This window comes from Leopardus geoffroyi, chromosome A2, assembly GCF_018350155.1.
Source record: "Leopardus geoffroyi isolate Oge1 chromosome A2, O.geoffroyi_Oge1_pat1.0, whole genome shotgun sequence".
Taxonomy (NCBI): Eukaryota; Metazoa; Chordata; class Mammalia; order Carnivora; family Felidae; genus Leopardus; species Leopardus geoffroyi.
In genome coordinates, this window is record NC_059331.1 from 169,274,699 (window position 1) to 169,297,818 (window position 23,120).

General features: G+C 42.9%; 1 protein-coding gene across 4 annotated transcripts in view; it reads right to left on the reverse strand.

Annotated features, from left to right (window-relative positions):
• The window catches only part of ESYT2 (extended synaptotagmin 2), an 82,304-nt gene that overhangs the window by 33,773 nt on the left and 25,411 nt on the right, over positions 1-23,120 (reverse strand). For all 4 annotated transcript variants that reach the window (XM_045496363.1, XM_045496364.1, XM_045496361.1 and 1 more), the window contains exons 2-7: positions 20,851-20,892; positions 19,856-19,990; positions 17,043-17,119; positions 12,821-12,893; positions 12,484-12,573; positions 4,025-4,080 (exon numbers count right to left, since the gene is read on the reverse strand). In XM_045496363.1, coding sequence (XP_045352319.1) covers positions 4,025-4,080; positions 12,484-12,573; positions 12,821-12,893; positions 17,043-17,119; positions 19,856-19,990; positions 20,851-20,892 — 473 coding nt within the window. The remainder of the gene's footprint in view (positions 1-4,024; positions 4,081-12,483; positions 12,574-12,820; positions 12,894-17,042; positions 17,120-19,855; positions 19,991-20,850; positions 20,893-23,120) is intronic.

A 23,120-nucleotide genomic window follows, 5' to 3' on the forward strand; every position in this document is an offset into this window, starting at 1 on the left:
TTTGTTTCTATCCTAATTCTCATTCCTTAGGATCCTCGTAGGGCTCTTCGTTGGAACATGTGGGGATAGTCAAAATTTAAGCTAAAGCGCAGCAATTCAAGATTATCTTATGATACCTTTCGTTTTCATAATCAATGAATACAGCATGTAGAGGTTCATTTTATAATGCTCAAGGCGAGATTTCATTATATTAGGTTCAAAGTTACTATTTACTTTTATAACATAAAATACAAAATATTATATAAATACAAAATACAAATACAGAATGTTGTATATTATTATATAAATTTTACAGAATTATGTATAAGTTATATATATTATATATGAATACACAATTTTACTTAAAAAGATGTTTTTATATATTCCTTTTATACCATAGCTTTTTTTTTTTTTTTTTTTTTGAGAGAGAGCATGTGAAAGGAAGAGAGGGGCAAAGGGAGGGAGAGAGAGAATCTTAAGTAGGCTCCATGCCCAGCACGGCGCCCGATGTGGGGCTCAATACCACGATTCTGGGATATGACCTGAGCCAAAATCAAGAGTTGGACGCTCGTGTCCCATGACTTTGTTTCTGAATGGTATTTCCCTCTATACTTCTAAGATACATGAGTATATATTTTTAATGATAAATGTATTTCTCTAAATACTAAGTATAAGTATGTATTTTGTGTGTCTCATGCATAAAATTCTATACATAAAATAGTTAAAGCTATTACTATATAAAGAGAACCTATCTACATATAAAGTCATTAATTAGGAGTGCCTGGGTGGTTCAATCATTTTGAGTGTCCAACTCTTGATTTTGACTCTGGTCATGATCCCAGGGTTGTGGGATCGGGACCCATGTCAGGCTCTACGCTGAGCGTGCCGCCTACGCAGGATTCACTCTCCCTCTGCCCCTCTCCCCCACGCATGCTTTCTGACAAAAAAAAAAAAAAAAAAAAGCATTAAATAAAATGGAGTATACGTATATATGTATCTCAATGTATACAGACATGTGTGTGATATAGATCTCCCTTTTTATTTTTTATTAAGTATTTTTTTTAATGTTTGAGAGAGAGAGAGAGAGAGAGAGAGAGAGACACCACGCACCAGCAGGGGAGGGGCAGAGAGAGAGGAAGACACAGAACCCTAAGCAGGCTCCAGGCTCTGAGCTGTTAGCAGAGAGCGTGATACGGGGCTTGAACTCACGAACCACGAGACCATGGCCTGAGCTGAAGTCAGATGCTCAACCAACTGAGCCATCCAGGCACCTCTTATTTTTTAGTAGGCTCTACACCCAACATGGGGCTTGAACTCACAACCCCAAGATCAAGAATCATGCTCTACTGACTGAGCCAGCCAGGTGCACCTGTATCTCTCTTTTAAATAAATGATTTGGGACTGACTTCCCCCAGCTGCAGGCTTGCCAAGGCAAAACACGCCCTCTGGCTCACCCTGTAAGGCAACTAATATGATGCTATTTACAGGGTAGCTGCTTTGGACAAGGCTGTGTTTATTTCAGCCCTCCCATGATATACAAAGGAGAACACATTTTCCACACTAAATGGCAACAGTGATCCGTTGTTTTGCTGGCTGCCTAGCATCTGTCCGCCTGGATGAGAGGTCTGGGGCAGGTTCTTCCATTGCTTGCCCCCAGCCCCTCACCCTGGTCCTCTCTTCCTCCTTTGGGAGCAGGCAGAAGACCTGGTCATCAGAATCACAGGATCTGTCCAAGGATGGGTGGACAAACAGAAATCAGCCCTGGAACTTGTGCTGGAACCAGCGGAAGGTTCTTTTTAGACTGAAGTTGCTAAGCATGAAGAACAGAGGAGCTGCGACTTCATAGCAAGAGCCTGCCTGGTAACAAACCCATACAGAGAACAGCAGAGTCAAGATTGGGACAGAGTGCTTAGGGCATCATTTGGACACCAACACCTGCCTGACTTCATCCACACAATGCTCCAGCCTGCCCAGCAACAGGGGCTGGGAATGAGCCACTGGAAGTGGAGCTCCACAACAGGAGTGTGGCTGTTCTGTTCATAGCTACACTCCAGCACTAACAACAGTGGCTGGCTCATGGCAGGCACTCAATCCTTACTGGTTGGATACACGAACAAGTTGTCTTAAAAAACAGTATTTATTTACTCATTTGCTTTATTTTTTAAGGTTTATTTATTTAAGCAATCTCTACACCCAATGTGGGGCTCGAACTCACAACCCCGAGATCCACGGTCACATGTTTCTCTGACAGCCAGCCAGGCGCCCCCTACTCATTGATTTACTTTTTTATTTAAGACCAGTTGAGTTGGCTTTGCTGCTTGCAAACAAGAATCCTAATGAATACTTCAAGAACTCTTAAAGTTGTCTGTTCTTTGCAAAGATCTTTTAAAGTAACAGTATTTTCTAGACCCATAAAACCACAGTACCTAAAAAAGATTTTTATTATTAGGACTCACTTTATTATTTTTTAATGTTTACTTATTTTTGAGAGAGAGCAGAGAGACAGAGACAGAGCACAAGCAAGGGAGGGGCAGAGAGAGAGGGAGACACAGAATCCAAAGCAGCTCCAGGTTCCGAGCTGTCAGGACAGAGCCCGACGCAGGGCTCGAACTCACAAGCTGTGAGATCATGACCTGAGCCGATGTCAGACTCAACCGACTGAGCCACCCAGGTGCCCCACTATGCCTCACTTTATTAAAGTCCTAACTTTTCCCTGATAATGAAACAAAATAAAGTTCTTTCCAATTACCATTTTAGGGGCATAAACAAACACACAGGAATAGAAAAAAATTTTTAATTTCTGAGTTATTTTAGAAAAAAAAAACATTAAAACGTTTATGTAACTGTAACCAGTAAGTGATATAGTGCAACCCTAAAATACAAAAGTAAATAGCAAAGGCAGGATTCTAGAACCTTCTGCTTGGCAACAACTAACAGGTTTGCCACAAACAGTTGCCTTCCATTAGATAAGACAGATGGCTGTGACCCAATGAGGAAGCCTTCATTTCCCTCACAGCAGGAATGTGCCCTTCACAGTTTCATAAGCTTGTTTTAGGCAAATTCCCTCATGTTTATAAAAAATTTTTTTAATGTTTATTTCTGAGACAGAGAGAGACAGAGCATGAGTGGGGGAGGGGCAGAGAGAGAGGGAGACACAGAATCTGAAATGGGTTCCAGGCTCTGAGCTGTCAGCGCAGAGCCAGATGTGGGGCTCGAACCCATGAACTGTGAGATCATGACCTGAGCTGAAGTTGGATGCTTAACCGACTGAGCCACCCAGGTGCCCCAAATTCCCTCATGTTTTAAATGTGAGACTGCTACAGAATAACGAAGGACTCCCAGGGACACAAGGCAGAAACTGCAGGTTTCTCAGCTCTCACACCCAGACTCCTGGGTGATACTACATGTTCCCAGGCCAGTGCCTACACCTGCCTTCCGGGAGGGGATGCTGGCGGAACGGAAGGCAGCAGCACAGCATGAAAACAACCCAGAAGGCTAGTTTTATAATATATACTCATTTTTGAAGTTTCCTTTATTTTTCTGGGAAAATAATAAAAACCAAATTTAAAAATTAACTTACAAGTTATTAAAAGGCTGCTACTTTTCTAAAACACCAACACTTGGGGACTTGGGGCACCTGGCTGGCTCAGTTGGTAGAGCATGTGACTCTTAATCTCAGGGTCATGAGTTCAAGCTCCACTTTGGACATGGAGCCTACTTAAAAAAAAAAAAAAGTAAAAAAATAAAAAAAAACAAACCCACCAAAGCTGGAAAGATGCCTCATGATGAGTAAAAAGTAAAATGAAGGGTGAGGGACCCAGTCTAACACTCTCACCCACTCCCCTTTCACTCACTTAGTCCCCATGCCTCAGACGCAGGTCTCAGGAATCTGAGTCTCTTCACCTGAGTCACATGTGAGAGCCTATGAAAAGGCTCAGAGTCTGCCTTGGACACAGGCCTTACCCGTTCTGTGTTATTCCCATGACACTAGAACTGCACATTATATCATAAACAAGCTAACCATAGGCCATGACATCATACTTACTTTAATCCAGGGATATCGAGAAGATTAGTCAGTCCTGTCCAATTAATTTCTATCAGCTGTTTTAAAAAAGAAAGGGCAAAAATATTAAGTATCCAGATTATTTCCAATTATCAAATCATACAGGTGTCTTTATAAACAAAATGAGGTAGTACGTAATACTGTCCTATACCTTACCTTGCTTTTCGCTTGGGAAAAATCAAAGCCACTGTCCTTTATTGGTACCTGGAGAACCATCTCTTTTTTTGTTTTGCTTTTAGATAATATCAGTTTCCTCCAGTAAAATCGAATAATAATTTATATAACTTTCCTATTGATGAGCACCTAGAGTATTTATAATTTCTTTTTTATTATAAGTTATGATTCAGTGAAAATCTTACATATGTGTTCTTATAGCATATGTAGACTGGCATGTAAAACGTGAAAGTTTTGTTCAAAGATATACACTCATTTTTAAAAAAATTTTAATTTTTGGGGCACCTGGGTGGCTCAGTCGGTTGAGCGTCCGACTTCGACTCAGGTCACGATCTCACGGCCCGTGAGTTCGAGCCCCGCGTCAGGCTCTGGGCTGATGGCTCAGAGCCTGGAGCCTGCTTCCGATTCTGTGTCTCCCTCTCTCTCTGCCCCTCCCCCGTTCATGCTCTGTCTCTCTCCGTCTCAAAAATAAATAAATGTTAAAAAAATTTTTTTTTTCATTTTAATTTTATTTTACTTTAAATTCATTTATTTAAAAAAATTTTTAAGTTTATTTTGAGAAAGAGAGGGAGCACGAGCAGGGTAAGGGCAGAGAGAAAGAGAGAGAATCCCAAACAGGATCTCTGTTGTCAGCGCAGAGCCCTATGTGGGGCTCAATCCCACGAGTCGTGAGATCATGACCTAAACTGAAATTAAGAATCAGATGCTTAACTGAGCCACCCAGGTGCCCCAAAGATTTTTATTTTTTTAAATTAATCTCCATAGCCAATGTGGGGCTTGAACTCACATCCCCCAAATCAAGAGTCGCACACCCCACGGACTGAGCCAGCCAGGTGCCCCCATATGTTCATTTTTTGTTGATGGATGCTACCCAGTTGCCCTAAAGAAAAAAATGCTGTACTGATTTAAATTCCCACCCAAAATGTATAAAATGTTCTTTCTTTTTACCCTCATCAAAAACCGACAGTAAAAGTCAGTACACCTGGTAGTTAAAAAAATGGTACTTTATCACTGTTTCAATTTGCATTTTCCTGATACTAGCGGAACACGTTCTATCCATTCATTACTTGTATCTTATTTTGCTCATTTTTCTAGTGGGTATTTGGGTATTTACTTAGAATAATTCTTACATAGTTGGCTAAGATAAGATTCCATTCAGGGGCGCCTGGTAGTTCAGTTAAGCTTCTGACTTCAGCTCAGGTCATGACCTCACAGTTTGTGGGTTCGAGCCCCACGTCGGGCTCTGGGCTGACAGCTCAGAGCCTGGAGCCTGCTTTGGATTCTGTGTCGCCCCCTCTCTCTCTATGCCCCTCTCCCTCTCATGCTTTCTCTCTCTCAAAAGTAAAATAAAAACATTAAAAAAAAAAAAGATTCCGGGGCGCCTGGGTGGCTCAGTCGGTTAAGTGTCCGACTTTGGCTCAGGTCATGATCTCACGGTCCGTGAGTTCGAGCCCCGCGTCAGGCTCTGTGCTGACCTCTCGGAGCCTGGAGCCTGTTTCGGATTCTGTGTCTCCCTCTCTTTCTGACCCTCCTCCATTCATGCTCTGTCTCTGTCTGAAAAATAAATAAGCGTTAAAATTAAAAAAAAAAAAAGAAACAGATTCCGTTTAGTGGATATAGACAGGTTAAAAAAAAAAGCTTGATTAGAAACACTGACTTGTGCTTTATATTCGTGGAAGAAATACTATAAGAAATGGCATGATCTCAATTACCCATATAGCTGCAGCAATAAAACTTCTCAAATCCCTTTGAGAAGTGGATAGTTACAAACAAGTATGAACCAGAAGAGTCAAAAGTTTGTTTCGCACAGACCAAAACTTAAAAAAATTTAAGAAGTACTGAAAAACTATTTTTCAGAGTAAGAGAAATGAAATACAAATTTATTGCAACTACCAATATAAACTCATGCTGGCGCCTCCCCCACCCATCCCCTCATACTGGGTGCCCATCCCCCACCGAAAGAACAGGTGCAGAAGCAAATGGCAGCGGGGCAATGGGCAGTGGCCAGCGCCCTGATCATGACCTCTAAACACATTTTCCAAGGGATTCTGAAGAAACAGCTGATTCCAGACTAATGAGCCTGGGGCATGTTGTTCTATCAGAAAGCTTGGGAAACATCCAAAGATTAATGGGTCCCCTGGAAGCGACATTAAAACTAGAGATTATAGAGGCGCCTGGGTGGCACAGTCAGTTGACATCAGACTTCCGTTCAGGTCATGATCTCGCAGTTTGTGGGTTCGAGTCCCACGCTGGGCCCTGTGTTGACAGCTTGGAGCCTGCTTGGGTTTCTGTGTCTCCCTCTCTCTCTCTGCCCCTCCCCCGCTCATGCTCTGTCTCTCTCTCAAAAACAAATAAACATTAAAAAATATTAAAAAAAAAAAAACTAGAGATTATAAAACATCAGGTGACAGACGGCTTACTCTCATGACCCCTGTCAAAACGACGAGATGGGGGCGCCTGGGTGGCTTAGTCGGTTAAGCGGCCGACTTCGGCTCAGGTCACGATCTCGCGGTCCGTGAGTTCGAGCCCCGCATCGGGCTGTGCTGCCAGCTCAGAGCCTGGAGCCTGTTTCAGATTCTGTGTCGCCCTCTCTCTGACCCTCCCCTGTTCATGCTCTGTCTCTCCCTGTCTCAAAAATAAATAAAACGTTAAAAAAAAAACCAAAAAACCATGAGATGCATTTAAATGTTACTCAAGCTCAGAGAAACAAAACACCAGGGAGGCAGGAACAGGATTCACGAAGGGCAGGATTCAGCTGGGTTTGAGAAGGGATGTGAATGCAAGAGACAAGCCCCCAGGAAACGGGGCCCTTTCAAGGGCCTGAAGGACGGGCTGTCATATCCTTGAACACAGGGGAGATAGGGACAGGAAGAGCCCAGAGCCACAGAGGAAGAAGGCATAAGAGAGGGGAGGGAGAACTTGTGTGTGAGAAAATGAGCACGTGACTTGTGAGTGATGTGTAAAAATGAGTGTTATCAGAGGGGCGCCTGGGCGGCTCAGTCAGTTAAGCGTCTGACTTCAGCTCAGGTCATGATTTCGCAGTGAGTTCGAGCCCTGTGTCGGGATCTGTGCTGACAGCTCAGAGCCTGAAGCCTGTTTCAGATTCTGTGTCTCTCTCTCTCTCTCTCTCTCTGCCCCTCCTCTGCTTGCACTCTGTCTCTCTAAAAAAAAAAAAAAAAAAAAAAACAAAAAAACACTAAAAAGAATTTTTTTTAAATGAGTGTACCAGAGAATAAGTGTGTAAGAGAATTAACGTCTGTGTGAGAACAAGTGTATGTGCGAACATGAGAGCATATGAGAATGTGTGTATGTGTAAGAATGAGCGTGAGAGAACAAGTGCATGAGAATGAACGTACATATGTGAGAGAACTCTCTCATGTGAGTGTGAACACGTGAGAATGCGTGTGTAAGAACAAGCATGAGAACGAGCACGTGTGAGAATGAATGTACACAAGAACAAGTGAGTGTGAATGCATGTGTGAGAATGTGTGTATAAGAACAAGTGTGAGAAAGAGTAAGCATGTTTGAGAACATGTGAGAATGAGTGTGAAAATGAGTGTACATGAGACCAAGTATAAGTGTGAATGCGAATGTGAGAATGTGACAACAAACACATGTGAGAATGAACATACATGAGAACAAGTGAGTGTGAACACACGTTTGAGACCATGTGTAAGAATGAGCATGTGGGGAGAAGTGTACATGAGAACGAGTGTGCGTGTATGTGAGAACGAGTGCAAGGTAACGAGCATGTGAGAGAACGAGTGTGAGAGAACGTGCACATGTGAACAAGTGTGAGTGTGAAGGCACGTGTGAGAACGTGAGCGTGTGTCAGAATGAGCATGTGTGAGAACGTGTGTGTGAGAACAAGTGTGAGCGTGAACGCACATGTGAGTGTGAGGGCTGAGAAGGCAGCCACGAGAGGGCCGGGACCCAGGTCGTGGCCCCCACCCCGCCCCGCCCAGCCCCTGCCCTGGGACGACTAAGCTCTGGGAGAAATTCAAGAGCCAGTGGGACAGATTTCCCAATCACTCTCTTGGGCTGCTGTCACTCTTCTGGGAGAAACGGGATCAGTGACGTGGTTCCAGTTCCACTGGAACGACACAAACCAATCTGCTCATGTCATGAAAACCACAGACATGCCTTTCTCCTCTCTGCTTTTCCAGAAATGCATGGTCTGATGGATGCAGTAAAACATACAACTGATTTCACACTTACTATATGCCAGTGTTCTAGGTGCACTAAGTTGTACAGCACAGACCACGAATCATCTGGGAAGCCTGATAAAATACAGACTGGTGCCTCCCGCCCCTCTCCAGAGTTTTTCAGTTAGTCAGTTTTCACTGATGGTCAAGTCAAGAATGTTCTCCTTATTTTGTTACTCCTGGGACTTCCAGATTCCCCGAGGTGATGCTCTTTCCAGGATGTCGAAAACTGCAAAGAGCATCACTGTTGAATGTGCCAGACGGCGGAGGTGACAGGGCCACCAGCCCTTCCTTTTGGGAGACTCCGAGAGTGGCTGAGGTACCACAGGGCAACTGAGAGGTTCCAGCTAGATCCTGACTGTTAAAGGCCAGTTCAGGTGAGCCAGAGTGAATCCAGACACGGGGCATCTGCAACCCACTGTGGGCAGAGCAGTGCCTGTGTGCTGCAGAGACTGGGGAGAGCGTCTCTTGCAGGGGTGAGGCCAGGGAGGAAGCAGCTGCTTCAGGAGACACAAACGCCACCTTCCACTGTAAGGAAGAGAAGCCACTGGGAGGAGGGACACACAGCTGAAGGCTCACCGCAGCTGGGGGGCGAGAAGAAAACACACGCTGTGTCTTGAGGAGCACAGGACACCATCCCAAGCCCTGACCATTAGACCCTGTACTGCTGGAGGTAGGTGTGCGCACTCACTCCTGCGTAAGATCCAGCAAAGACGCGCATGAGAAGGCGAGATCACTTGAAAGAGGGCCAGCCCCAAGACTCAGGACAGATGAGGGCAATGGGGAGCTCCCTCATCCCAACTACTGGGGGTAGGGCTAGACTATCCAAAACAACGAAAGGTATCGAAGCAGAGATCCAAGAAGACACTCGGAGAACACCCGCCAAGACAAATACCCTCAAAGCTCCCAAGGGACTTGATGTGTCCTCTAAGTCTGGGACCCTCTCCTGTCCGGTGGACTCTAGTGGGCATGTCTGGCCAGCCCTTCCTTTCCACACAGGGCTGCAGGAATTGGCTTCCAGGAGCCTGATTCATACACTGCAACGTTCCTCCTACCAGCTGGGCCAGGGGTCTGTATCCGACCCAGACGGAACAGGGAAGGGGAGCCAGGAAGGGGAGCACTGCCTCTTGAGTATACTGGCAGCCTTGTTTCTGGCCTGTGAACGGGAGGACCCGAGGAAGGTGGTCTCAGAGGGGAGAGAGCCTGGAGCAAAGGCCTAACAGGCACGGATGAGAGTCACAAAGGCTTTCAAGCTCTGCATTCCAGTAGGTTTTGAGAGAGACAAATACACACTAATTTCACTTAAATGAAGGCTTTCCTTTTTTCCCCTCCTTCGATTAAGGGATCTCAGTTGCTGGAGTTGTAGCTAACAGGACTCAAGTTCTTCTCACAATCACTGTAAAAGGAAGATGTTATTTCCATTTTTACAGATGGAGAAATACAATCTGTGGTTCAAAGACTCAGGAAGTATGTATGCTGTCTGCTAGCTGGGAGGACCCTCTTACGATAAACGCATTCTCAGCACGCCCCAGATCATCTCCTAGATTTACTCTAGGCTAATCTGTACCCCAGGGAAAGAAAGAACTGAGGATACCAAAGGGACCCTATGCGCGTGTGCCTGAGGAAATTACAACAACAGTCGTGTTAGTGTGAGTGGCCAGCTCCCAGGACACGTGTCAGGGGGAGACACTGGCTTGTTCCAGCCCTTACCAGAACCTTCACTTAAGTTATTGTGTTTACCAAACCTTGACTTCCGCTGTTAAGACCCACCCGAATGCTAAACCTGTATGTAGGAAAATATTTGATTTCGTAAAAATCTGAGGACTTCCTATGCACCAGGCACCTACTGGCATTTAATCTTGTGAGGCAGTAGTTCCCATGTTACAGATGGGGACACACCCACTGACGTTTCATCTCTACATTACAGATGGGGAAACCTGGGCTTACAGAGGTGAAACAAACCATGCAAAGCACACGGTCAGAAGAGGAAGACCAGGTGTGGAAGACCAGGCCGGAGAACACCCAAGTCTGTCACTTAACCACGTCGCCTTCACTGTGCTCCAAAAAAGTTGGTCACTTTAGAAACTTTTAGTTCTTTTTTTTAAGCAGGTAGCACACCAACAAAATTAAACAAATCAACAAGAACAAAAATGTGCAAAGGTTTCATAAGAGTCTCTGGCATTATACTTTTATATCATCTGCTTAGCCAATCCCCCCCAATCTTTCTAGCTGTATTTTTCCTTGGGGTGACAAGGAGTTACTTGGCAGCTAGCAGTGAGTTCTGTATTCATATTTTCCAGTTGAAAATAACTGAAAAAAAAAAAATCCCTTCTCTCCAAAGCATATGTTTGGAGACTTTACTTGCCATATAAGGAAATGAATGATTCTGAACTTTTCACAGACTCCTCCATTTCTGACACTAAGATTTTGTTTGGAAGTTATATTACAACGTTATTTTTAAAGTTAATAACCCTATGAAAGATCCAACCTAAGGAAGAGTATTGCTAAGTTTTGAGGGAGATTTAAAGATTTGGATTTCATTGTTTTCTGAACTGAAAAAAGGTCTTTCTTTTAATTGTTAAAAATTTCCTGTAAATTAAAAATACTTTGCCATCTGCTAAAGATTAGTTTTTTTATATTCATTAATGAAGAAAGTTTCTTAAACATAAAGGCTTTTAAATAACTGGTATGTAGAAAAAGCCCCATGAATTGTAATCTTTTATAGAGCTCTTCATTTCTTAAAATTTTAAGAAATTGAATTTTAAGAGATTCCTTAATGCCTTTTTAATTTCACTGCGTTTTGTGTAGTTAAAATACATTAAAAATAAGCCCATTATTTAAGCGATAAAAAGCAAATCAGAACAGCAATTTTAGCAGCAACTTAAAGACACTTAACTCTTGTGTTTTTACATACAGAAAAAATACCACTTGTAGTCTAGTCTAAATAAACCCGTATTTTAAAAACCCAACAACAATAATTTGCATTAAGTTATTTAAATCAAATTATAAAAATTAACGTTTCCATTTTAAACTATACATGATGTTAATGGTACCTCCAGAAAGGACTCACAAAGGTAACAAAAGTGGCATATCATGGAAAGATATTTGAGAAACAGATCAATGCACCCATCAGACATTTACTGAACTGTATGGAGACAGATGGGGGCTGTGGCTTTGAAAGAGTTAACAAGAAGTGTGCCAGAATTCACAGGGCAGTCCGGCATCAAAGGAACACGGGGAAAGCTGACCACCTTTGTCTCTGGAAAGGACACACAGGGATGAAGACAGTGTTCTGGGAGAAGGAAAAGACAACAGGAGGCAGTGAGAGATAATGGGGTTGGTACTATTTGGATTATGATTCTGCCCTGAGGCTGGACACTGGGATGCTCACCAGGGGCAGTGCCAGCAAAGGAGGCTGGAGACAGACCCCACCTCTACCATGAGGACTGTGAGGGAGAGATGCTCCCTAGTGGGTCAGCCTGCACCCTGGGAAGATACCCCAGTGGTGAAGTCTACGGAAGACAGGGCCAAGACAGGAAGCCAGTCAGAGGCTGCTTCCTCTTACCAGAGGAGCTTTATAGGTAAGGACCACCCAGGTGAGGGGGAGGAGCCTTAGAAGTCAAAGGGAGGGGAAGAGGGAGTCTTTTTTTTAAATTAATTTATTTATCTTGAGAGAGAGAAAGAACACGAGCAGGGATGGGCAGAGGGGGAGAGAGAAAATCCCAACCAGGCTCCAGGCTCAGCGCAGAGCCTGCTTTGGGTCCTCGGTCCCCACCTCCCAAAACTAAACAAACCTTTAAAAATAAATAAATAAATAAATAAATAAATAAATAAATACTACATAAAAAGTCTATTTTCGAATTTTCTGTAACAAACACTATTTTATAATCAGGAAAAAAGCTGTTTATTAAGAGATGAAGCCCTCCATTAAGAGCATTTTAAAGAGGTATGAACATAGAATTCATATGTCAGAAAAGGGAAAAGAGAGTGAAGGACAGACTATTTCTCTGCTTTACAGAGTCTTGCCAATGAATAGGAAAAATGAAATCAGCATCGACTTACTGGTTTCCTAAGGAAGAAGATAGACAAGGCTCCCACTAAGGGCATGTCTCCAATCAACGGTTCCAGGATCACCCGCATTGTACCATGAATCTAAATTCAAATGGGAAACCAAAACATGTCACAGAAGACAATTCCACAGGCCATTTACTGACTCAAGAAGGAGGACACATGATCGTCTTAGTGACTTCTGAGCATTTGACTTCAGGTTTCTCTCAAGTATAACCTACAAATAAAAAACTTAAACTTCAAAGAAATTCTCAGTTAATAAAAACTTCACAATTTTATTTTTGAATACATCATAGGGAATTTTGGAAGACTGAAACTTTAAAAACCTTACCTGTATACTTTGCACACCAGCTCTACAAAAATATCGCTTGATCTCCAAATCAATCTCACAGTTTCCTACAAAACTAGTAAAGAAAAAGTTCTGTATTACTATCTCTTAATCACCACAGATTTGCAAGGTCTACAATCTGAGTAAAATGAGAGCAAAGCAACCAACACCAGCCTGTAGGCAAACCTGAGACCCATATCTGAGTCTTTAATGGCCAGAACTGCACATGTCCCTGCTAGCAGACTTGACACCTGCCACACTGATTACACACGTCACTTCTCAAAGTGCCATTTCTGGATCAGTTTCTTGATGGAATGTAGTTTTCACTCGTTTTGTAAACAACTGTTTTTGTTTAAGGTATTAAAAAAGTTTATATTTCACCAGAAGTAAATTTTGCACCCATGCTCTCTCCAGTTGTGAGAAAACTAACAGCAGTGCTCCAGGGCTCTGTGACATCAAAGGTTAGAAATGATGCATCCACGTGGGGGGCACTCAATGATCAAGTCATGGCAAACATTAATACAAAACAAAACCAACAAAACAACAGCATTAATAGAGCACAGCGCTGAATATCAGGCTTGCATCTATTCCTAATAGGAGCAGGTTTCCTGTGGGGTCGCTATGATCTGACTCCCACCCTCAACTCCCCAAAGTAGCACGTCACGCTCCTGCTCCTGCCTGAGAACATCTGCGGGAAGTTTGAGAAATGCTGGAAGGACGGTGCCTAAGAACACAAGTAAAATACTAATGAAAAACATCTGGGATGAATTCTTCTAACATTTATGTCCTGCTGTTAAAACCAGCACCAATAGATTCTTCTCACTGAACAGGACTCTGGATCTGGCTGGTCCAATCACCTGTTAAAAAACCATCCTGAGGGACGCCTGGGTAGATCAGTTGGTGAAGCTGACTTCGGCTCAGGGCATGAGCTCATGCTCCGTGAGTTTGAGCCTCGAGTCGGGTTCTGTGCTGACAGCTCAGAGCCTGAAACTGCTTTGGATTCTCTGTGTCCCCCTCTCTTTCTGCCCCTCCCCTGCTGGAGCTCTGTCTCTCTCTCAAAAATAAATAAACATTAAAAAAAAAAAATCTTGAAACTTTCCTCTTCTTCACCCTAAGATACAATCACTTCATTTCCTAGTATCTGTCAATTACTCCTTCCCCATCTCTACTGCCAATAATCTAATCAAGGTCTCAGTCTGGAACACACAAAAAAGTGGAATGCAGATTTTTTTAAGAAACAAAATATCTGAGCAGCATAATCTGCATCTGTCGTCACGGCTGCTAAAACCATGAAAGCCAGACTACATCTTCACAACGGCATCCATTAACTGATTCCTTCAAATGTTTAATAAATGCGTACGAAACGCTCCTCAGTGCTGGAACAAGAGAACTTTGTTCTCAAAGTTTCCATCCTCATGAAGCTCATTATCAGCCTAGCGGACCGTCCCAGGGCACAGCTGAGCTGAAGACCCAGCGGGCCTTCCTCTTTTATTCTACAGATGACAACAGGGTTTGCAGTAGTGTCTGTATTTTAAAGATGTAGGTTTTCCATCAGATCATTAGAGGCAGTCAATGCTCCTTTCTAAAGTAAAGGTAATTGTTACCAACACTCTACATTTATTATATTCATACACTTTAAAAACTCAACGACGACATTATAAAAGGATCCTCAGTCAAGGATCAAAAAAAACAAAAGTGTGAAGCGTGTCTGTCAGTCGACACACTTCAGCAGCTGCCCCTTGCACAGTGTGTTACCAGGCCTCACAGGGACACAGGAAGCCATGAGCACATTCACGAAGAATGAGGACAAGAACTAAAGAAAACCACCTTTATCTGCCAGGTGTGGGGCCTGCCCTCAATTAACGGTTTTCCCATTTTTTATCGTAGGAAAAGACACAGAACGTAAAATGTCCCATCTTCACCATTTTCAAGTACAGTTCAGAGACGTTAAACACCTTCATCTTGTGCAACCATCACCACCATCCTCTCCAGGACTCTCTTCATCTTGACAAACCCAAACTCTGTCCCATTAAACAACCTACCATCTTCCCCTCGCCCACACCCTGGCACACGCCCTTCTACTTCCTGTCTCTATGAATGTAATCACACTAAGTATCTCATGTAAGCGGAATCCTACAGTATTTGTCTTTTTGTGACAGGCTTATTTCACATGGCATAATGTCCTGATGGTTCATCCACGTTGTAGCATGTGTCAGAATTTCCTTGTAAGTTTTTTTATTTTTGGCTTTAGATGGTATTAGATAATTAGCTATATACTAAAGTCACCTGTTGATCTTTGTTTTAAGTTTTTATTTTAACCACCTGGTGCTCAGCTTGAAGGATTTCCTTTTTTTTTTTTTTAAAGCTGAATAATATTCCACTGCATGTACAGACCACATTTTCCTTATCTATTCACTCATCAACGAACATCTGGGTTGCTTCCACATTTTAGCTACTGCGAATAGTGCTGGTGTGAACGTGGGTGTACAAATACTCTTTGAAACCTTGTTTTCAATTTTTTTGGGGTATAGACCCAGAAGTGGAATTGCTGGGTCTTATGGTAATTTTATGTTTAATTTTTTGAGGAATAGCTATTCTGTTTCAACAGCAATTCACCATTTTACGTTCCCACCAACAGTGCACAAGGGGTCCCGTTTCTCCACATCCTCGCCAACACTTGCTGTCTTCTGTTGTTTGATAGCAGCCATCCTAATGGGTGTGAGGTAGTATCTCACTGTTTTGATTTGCATTTCCCTGATTATCAATGAGGGGAACATCTTTTCATGTGTTTATTGTCCATGTATATCTTCTTTGGAGAAATGTCTATTCAAGACCTTTGTCCACTTTTGAATTGGGTTGTTTTTGCTATTGTTGAATTTCAGAAGTTCTTTATATATTCTAGATCTTAATCCCTTATCAGATATGTGATTATATGGACGGCACTAATTCTACAGATTGCTTTTAGTGTTGATTTTTAATAATATTAAGTTTCCCAAACGAAGAACATGGGCTGCTTCCATTTACTTATGTTTTCTGTAATTTCTCACAGCAATGTTTTGTAGTTTTCTTTGTACAAGTCTTTTACCTTGTCAGGTTATTCCTAAGTATTCTTTTTGATTCTAGTGTAAATGAGATTTTTCTCTTGATTTTTTTGGATTGTGCATGGTTAGTGTATAGAATGTAACCGATTTGTGTGTGTGTGCAGACTTTATATTCTGCTACTTTGCTAAATTTGTTTGCTAATTCTAAAGAGGTTTTTTTGTGAATCCTTAGGGTTTTCTACATGAAAGATCGTATCACCTGTGAACAGAGACAATTTTACTTCTTCCATTCCAACCTGGATGCCTTTTCTTTTTCTTCTTACCTAGTGGCTCTGGATAGGACTTCCAGTGCCACGAAGTGGTGAATGTGGACGCACCTGCTCCTGGTCTTGGAAGAAAAGCTTGGTCTTGCACCACTGAGGATGATGTTTGCTGTTGGGTTCTCACATATGCCTTTTATTACACTGAAGTGGTTTTCTTCTGTTCTCAGTTTGTTGAGTGTTTTTATTATGAAAGAATATGGAATTTTGTCAAATGCTTTTCTACATCAACAGAGATGGTATTTCATTCTGTTAATGCGGTGCTTGGTTCATTTTCATATGTTGAACCATCCTTGCACCCTGGAAATAAATTCCACTTGGTCACAGTGTATAATTCTTTTAATATGTTGGTGAATTCACTTTGCTGGTATTTTGTTGAAGATTTTGACATCAACGTTCATAAAGGATATGGGTCTGTAGTTTTCTTGTAGTGTGTTCAATTTTTTAAAGTTTAACATACTTACAATTGGCAATTATCTAGGCTATTAGGAATTAAGATGCAGAAAATAAATAAATGTGGGTCTTTAACAGTTTAGTCAAAATCCACCAGGGGTGCCTGGGTGGCTCAGTCGGTTAAGCTTCTGACTTCGGCTCAGGTCATGATCTCAGGGTTTATGAGTTTGAGCCCCGCATCGGGCTCTGTGTCAACAGCTCGGAGCCTGGATCCTGTTTCGGATTCTGTGTCTCCCTCTCTCTCTGCCCCTCCCCCGCTCACACTCTGTCTCTCCCTCAAAAATAAACAAACAAACAAAAAAAAAAATCCACCAAACAGCAGGTAAGAAGAGTGCTCATTATAGCCTCCACTTTATGGGTCTAGCTAAGTAACATTATATGTCATTAACTATGACACAAACAAAAACTTACCTAATTTGAAGGTCCAAAATAATTTGCCTTTTGTCCACGTTTTCAGTGTACACCTTCACACCATTGATCCTGAGTGGCTGAAACAAGAGGCAGCTTGTTTTAAAATGCAGGCAGGGTGAAAAATAAACCCAAATGGCAGAGAGATGAGAACAAGCTTAGCCCCACGCTACAGGAATTACAGTTCTGCTTTCACAGTGTACTCGATGTTTCACTTTGGGCAACTTATGTAGCTTCCGTTCTTCCGTGTCCTCATCTGTGAAGTATGGGTCCTAGCGGCATCTATCTAACGAGGTTACCGCGAAATCAAAGGATGTAAGGAAATGCGCCTGGCACACAGTGAGTGCTTAGTCAAGCCCCACGGCCCCTTGTTTCTCCCAGTTTACTTTGATCCTTTCCCTCTACTCTGTCCTTACATGGTTTGAAACGTAACTTCCTTTCTGTTTTTTCTTCATGTCTTACAATTTTTCATTTCTTAGGATTTTCGCCACAATGGAGCTTTTGAGTAAATAAAAAATACTGGCTGTAGGTATAATTTTAACCCCTATTACCTGAGACAGAGACAGAATCACATGACTGTAAAAAGAAAAGGCAGATTATAATAAATGTCATATTTCAAGGGCCCAGCTGTAACACCACTTCCAAACCTTCTCCCATTTTATCACATTGAGATCACTTCCAGGAAAGTTCTCAATCTCCCATTTGGGCATCAAACACTCAAGCTGAAGAAATACTTTACTTTAAGAGTACTACGCTTACTGAATAGGTGCCCTAACATCTCACCCCTCAACTGGCTACAGGATTAAACTCTAAGTCTTTCCTACACTTCCTACTATCTTGGGTTCCCGGCCTTTCCCCCAATGATACTGGCTCAAACATGTACAGACTGTTGAATTACAAAGAACATGGCTCAACCTGCTATGTTGATGAGTGAAAATGGGGTATAGGTGGCTTAGGATCCTTGGCTTAAATGTCCGCATCAGGTAAGATTCCCTTAGTTTAGAGGTCTGCGTTGGGTGATAATCTCACAATCAGATTTAAAGTGCGTGTAATAGAAAATGAACATAATTCTCCCTAAAACAAACTCAGCTGGGATCAGAATTCTAACTCTCCACAAACACAGGCGTATTATCTGACATCAGGGGACTGGAAACCAGGGCCTGCAAGTTAAATTTAGCCTTTGGCTAAGAAAGGTTTTTACATTTTTAAAGGGTTATAAAAGAAGTTGGGGGGTGGGGTGGGGAGAATATGCCTCAATGGCCCTTTACGAAAAAGTGTGCGATCCCTATCCCTGCTTCAAGTTCACACGGCACTCGACCGTGTAATCGTGCTTTCCTATCTGCTGTGATCCTTTCAGGTCAGAGAAGGTAAAGTAAATACTGAAGGGAAGTGTTATAAAGGTGTCCTGTGCAGGCACGTGTGCGCTCGAACAACAGGACTGAGCAGACCCCAGGCTTGTCACCTATTTGGAGACCTCGCAGCCAAGAGGAAAAACAGCCCAGCACAACACAGTCGCCTGCAGTGGAGACTCCAGATGCTGAGTAACCGCAGGTAAGATGGAGAGTTCTCTGTAGGCAGAAAGTCACTTCTGATGGAGGAAGGTGACTGACGGCCTGGGAGTACAGGATGGGGATGAGCCTGGGGGCACTGATAAACACAACGCAGCCACCAGGTCACCAGGTCAGACACTCCTTGGCCACATTTATCAAATCCCTGAGGGGCTGAAGCACAGACATCTGACCTGCACCATACGGTGACACTGTGCTCTCTGGCTCTACTGTATGTGCTCCAAATGTGTGTACGCCGTGTGTGCGTGTGTGTGTGTGTGTTTAAAAATATTACTGAATTCTGAATTTTCATTAGGCATATAAAACAATGTTACCTTGGGAAGTACAACTGGAAAGTTATAGGTCAATTACACCTCAATTAAAAAAATGTTACATTGAACTGTTACTAATCATTGTAAACACTGACTTAACAAAAATAAAAAGGAAGCCTGCCATGAGCAACTAATTGACCTGTTGTCTTGAGGCTTTCACCAGAAGTAATACTAGGAATTAGGAGTTTTTCTTTGTATGATTCCAGTAACAAAATTTTTCTTTCCCTGCATCAATATAATTAATGTGATTCTACAAGCCTGGTGTTGGGAGTCCTTAATCGTTGTTTTTAAAGATCTTGAGGGGGTAAACATGTTAAGCTTGTTGTCGATTATTAAACTTTTAGTATGAACTCATATATCAAACTCCCTTTCCAACTAGATACGTTGTGAAAAACTGTGCAAAGGTAATTCTGACAGAAGGATGTGAGGTAGAAAGAAGCGCTGGAACCGAGAGAAACCAACCAAGGAAACCGAACTGGCCAAAGACCACAGTGGAAGAATGAGGGCAAGTGAGGACCTCACAAAAGACAAGGGAGGGCATCCCATGGGAGGCAGACCTGGGAGGAGCGGCAGAGACACCTTTCCAGAACTTCCCCAGGTTGCTTTCTAGAGCAATTTTCTCTAGAAAATAATTGGAAGTAGCTTAATATGTTTTTAAGAGTTTCACAGCAACGTGGGGGCGCCTGGGTGGCAGAGTCGGTTCAGTGTTGGACTCTTGATCTCAGTTCAGGTCATGATCTCACGGTTCGTGGGTTTGAGCCCTGCGTCGGGCTCTGCACTGATGTTGCAGAGACTGCTTGGGATTCTGTCTCTCCTCCTTCTCTGACCTTCCCCGGCTTGTGCTTGCCCTCACTTTCAAAATAAATAAATAAACTTAAAAAAAAAATTTTTTTTAAGTGTTCATAGCACAAGTAAGAATACTTAAGAAGAAACTGACCTGCTGACCCACATCAACTTTTGTGAAACTAAAGGTGCTGAGGTGGGTGTTTGCTCCTCGCACAGCTGGCTCTATGGTTTCTCGAAACAACTTCTCTATAAACTGGCAAATAAAAGGCCACATGTGTTTTACGGTCTGTAAAGAAGAAAAGAACTCATATCAAACAAGATGCTGTAACACATAAATAATAACGTACTTAAGTCATGATGAAAAATTACACCCCTACAGTTTACCAGCATTTTTGAAAATTAAAAGGGGGTGTCTCCTTTTGGTATGCAAAATCAACATGATCTGAACTTCAAAAATGTACAACAATAAACTACTGACCAACTAATATGTCTCAGGAATTATTCTGGTTAAGCATTCCATTTAAGCATACCAGCACATTTAAAATTGCTAAAATAAATAAATAAATAAATAAATAAATAAATAAACCCTGTGGTTTCAACTTATTGCTAAAAACGTAAAACCGTATAGGGCTTAATAAAACATTAAAGAGTTTTCTTTAATGATGGACTAACTTTTGGTGCTATAAAAGAATCATTAATCTACATTAGTTTTTACTCTATAGTTCTAAGGATATATAAAACATAGGGATAAAGGAGATCTACTTCAAAGTATGTGATCTTTAAAAATAACTTTTAAAATGATTATTAATCTATTATTAAATTTCTTGAGAATTATTTCCCTTTTCTTAATATTTTCAAAAATGTTGCCTGTAATTATTATGAAATAGACTCGAGCACTAGCTAATCAGGAAAGTAGACACAGGCCAAATACACAACTATGAATATACCACTAATTTTTTCATGTTAAAGACACAGTTTTCACTATTTAGGAATGTATCAGTTATGACTCAATTTTGGGGGAGCGGAAGCCAACCAAGTCCAAATGAGCTCACACATCGTCAACATCCAAATTCCCAAAAAGGGAAAGATGGCCCCTCACCCTCTAATCCCACGGACAATCTGGTATTCGGTATATTCTACTCTTACCTTATTTAGCCATTCTGCTCTCTCAGTGTCTGGAAAGTGAACCTAAGAGAAACACACACACATGACTTATTGACTCCCAACTGTTTATAAAATGTCACACAGGCTACTGAACACTCTTATTGTTCGCCTACTGTTCACGTAATGCGTCTTTACGACGCCCTGCACTGAAGCCCGCACAATGGCTTCTGAGGAGACACTGAAATGTGTGACACTCCAGCTCTTTGCATCCCAACAACCTTTGAGGCAGAAAAGTCTAATGCCCACCAAGGCTACAGTCCCTTCTTTGAATCTGTGAGGCCCCACGGAGAGTGCACTGGAGTCCGGAACATCAGGGAGCGATTCCATGCAATCTCCTCTGTAAGACACGGGCTTCTCCCTGCCATCGCCGGCACTGCCATCAGTCCTCCAGACATCCAGACTCCCAGCCTTCGAGAACCCACCTCTCCCTCCTGCCTTCCTCTTTTGGCCCAAACCAGCCGGCAGATGCGTTTCCTCATTTGGCTCCTCTCACACTATCTCCCAAATGAATACTGATTACAGTCCTCCATGAGTAGGGCCTGTATACTGGAGAGAATGAGCGCTTGCAGAGACAGAAATAAACCTATTTAGAAAAAAGGTGGAAAAGTATTTTCTTTGCCATTCAAATAAAACCCCCTTGCAAAGGAAGGCTAAAGCTGTTTTGGTAGGGAGCTCTCCTCTGAGAAATGCTATGTACTCACTCCCTCAAAGAAAGAACAGCACACAGACCATACTAACACTCTGAAAATGGTATTTTTGGCTTAGATGTACAATGGGTCACAGGCAGCTTTATAAGGGTGACTGAGATGTGGTCAGAGAAATATTCTGATTTCTGGAACTGCCACTCTCACTTTCCTAAAGAAGACAGGCGCGGCAGTCAGTGAAACACAAACCCCGTACCCCACGCTATGGCTGAGAGGAGCTGGTCAGGGAATGTTCTGGTTGTGGGTGACAGGGGGGAAGATTCCCAAGAACATGGTTCTCTGAGAACCAGCCCCACCTGTCGTGCCTGGCCCTGAGGAATACATCACTGAATGGGGCCCAGCAGCAACTGGGTCCTGCTTGGAGGCCATGGTCACTGCACTGTCCCCGCCACACTGTTCCACAGGAGAGGCCATGGCAGGTTCTCCCTGTTCCTCTGTGTCCACAGGCCGGAGCTGCCCACTCCTTCTCACCACAGATTCAATGTGCCTGGACCATGATGATGGGCTAGAAGGAACTGAAACAACATTTTCTACATCAATCAGCTTGAATCCATTCTGGGACCAAACCGAAGGGATGGCAACTTTCCAGAATTAAGAAAAAGGACGAAGCTCAAGAAGAGAGATTTGGATAAGAGAAGTGTTGGCAAAGGTTGCTTGAATCCAGACGACATGTTGCCTGGAGAGGCCTATCTGACCCGAGTGGAACTGTAGTACCAAAGGGACTATACTTTCCGCCAAGAACTAAGACATTTGGGGCTGGCTGGGGAGGGTTGCAAGGCTTGCTAGACTGGGACTAGGGAACACGTGTAACTCATCCGCAGGCTGTATTCTGCCATTTCTTCACATTATAGCAAAGTAGACCAGGAATGCAACAGGTGGCTGCCACTCCAGAGTACCAGGCCTTCAGGCAGGTCTTCAGCTGTGGTCCAATGTAGCAATTTCTTGTGAGGTTGCCTTCCCTTCTGCCCTTCCCCGCTGAATCCAACCAGCCACACTGGTGACAGAAAGGACCGAAAAGCACGTGCTGAGCACCTATTTGGGGACAGCCAGAACTACTTCACTGTAGATGTGTTCCTCCTTCTATATTTCTAAGTAAACGACACCATCAACAACACCCTCCGCAGGCCTGCCTCTTCTAGAGATGCTGTGACTGCCTCTGCCCGCTCCCCAGGGAGGCTTGGCCTGGTTTCCCAGCTAAACTGCGTGGGGCTACCAGAGCTAAGGACTCACACACAGGAGCCGCGTTTCAATTACCTCACTCGAGACCAGAAACTCCTACACGTTTATCAAACAGCAGATCAAAGGCTTGCCTCAAATCCTATTTTGCTTTCCAGAGACATCTGCTTCTATTTAGAAAATTACTGAAATTACCGTAAGTTCTTTGGGCTGTACTTTCATGTAAAATGTTACGTGAAGTGTAAAACCTCAGTGTAGTGTTGGAATTAGTTTAAAATTCTTTATCATTCCATGCTCGATAGAAATAACAACTATCCACGACAAGACGATCCTTAGGACCACGCGGGCTTATAGGTGACAGCGAGACTGGGG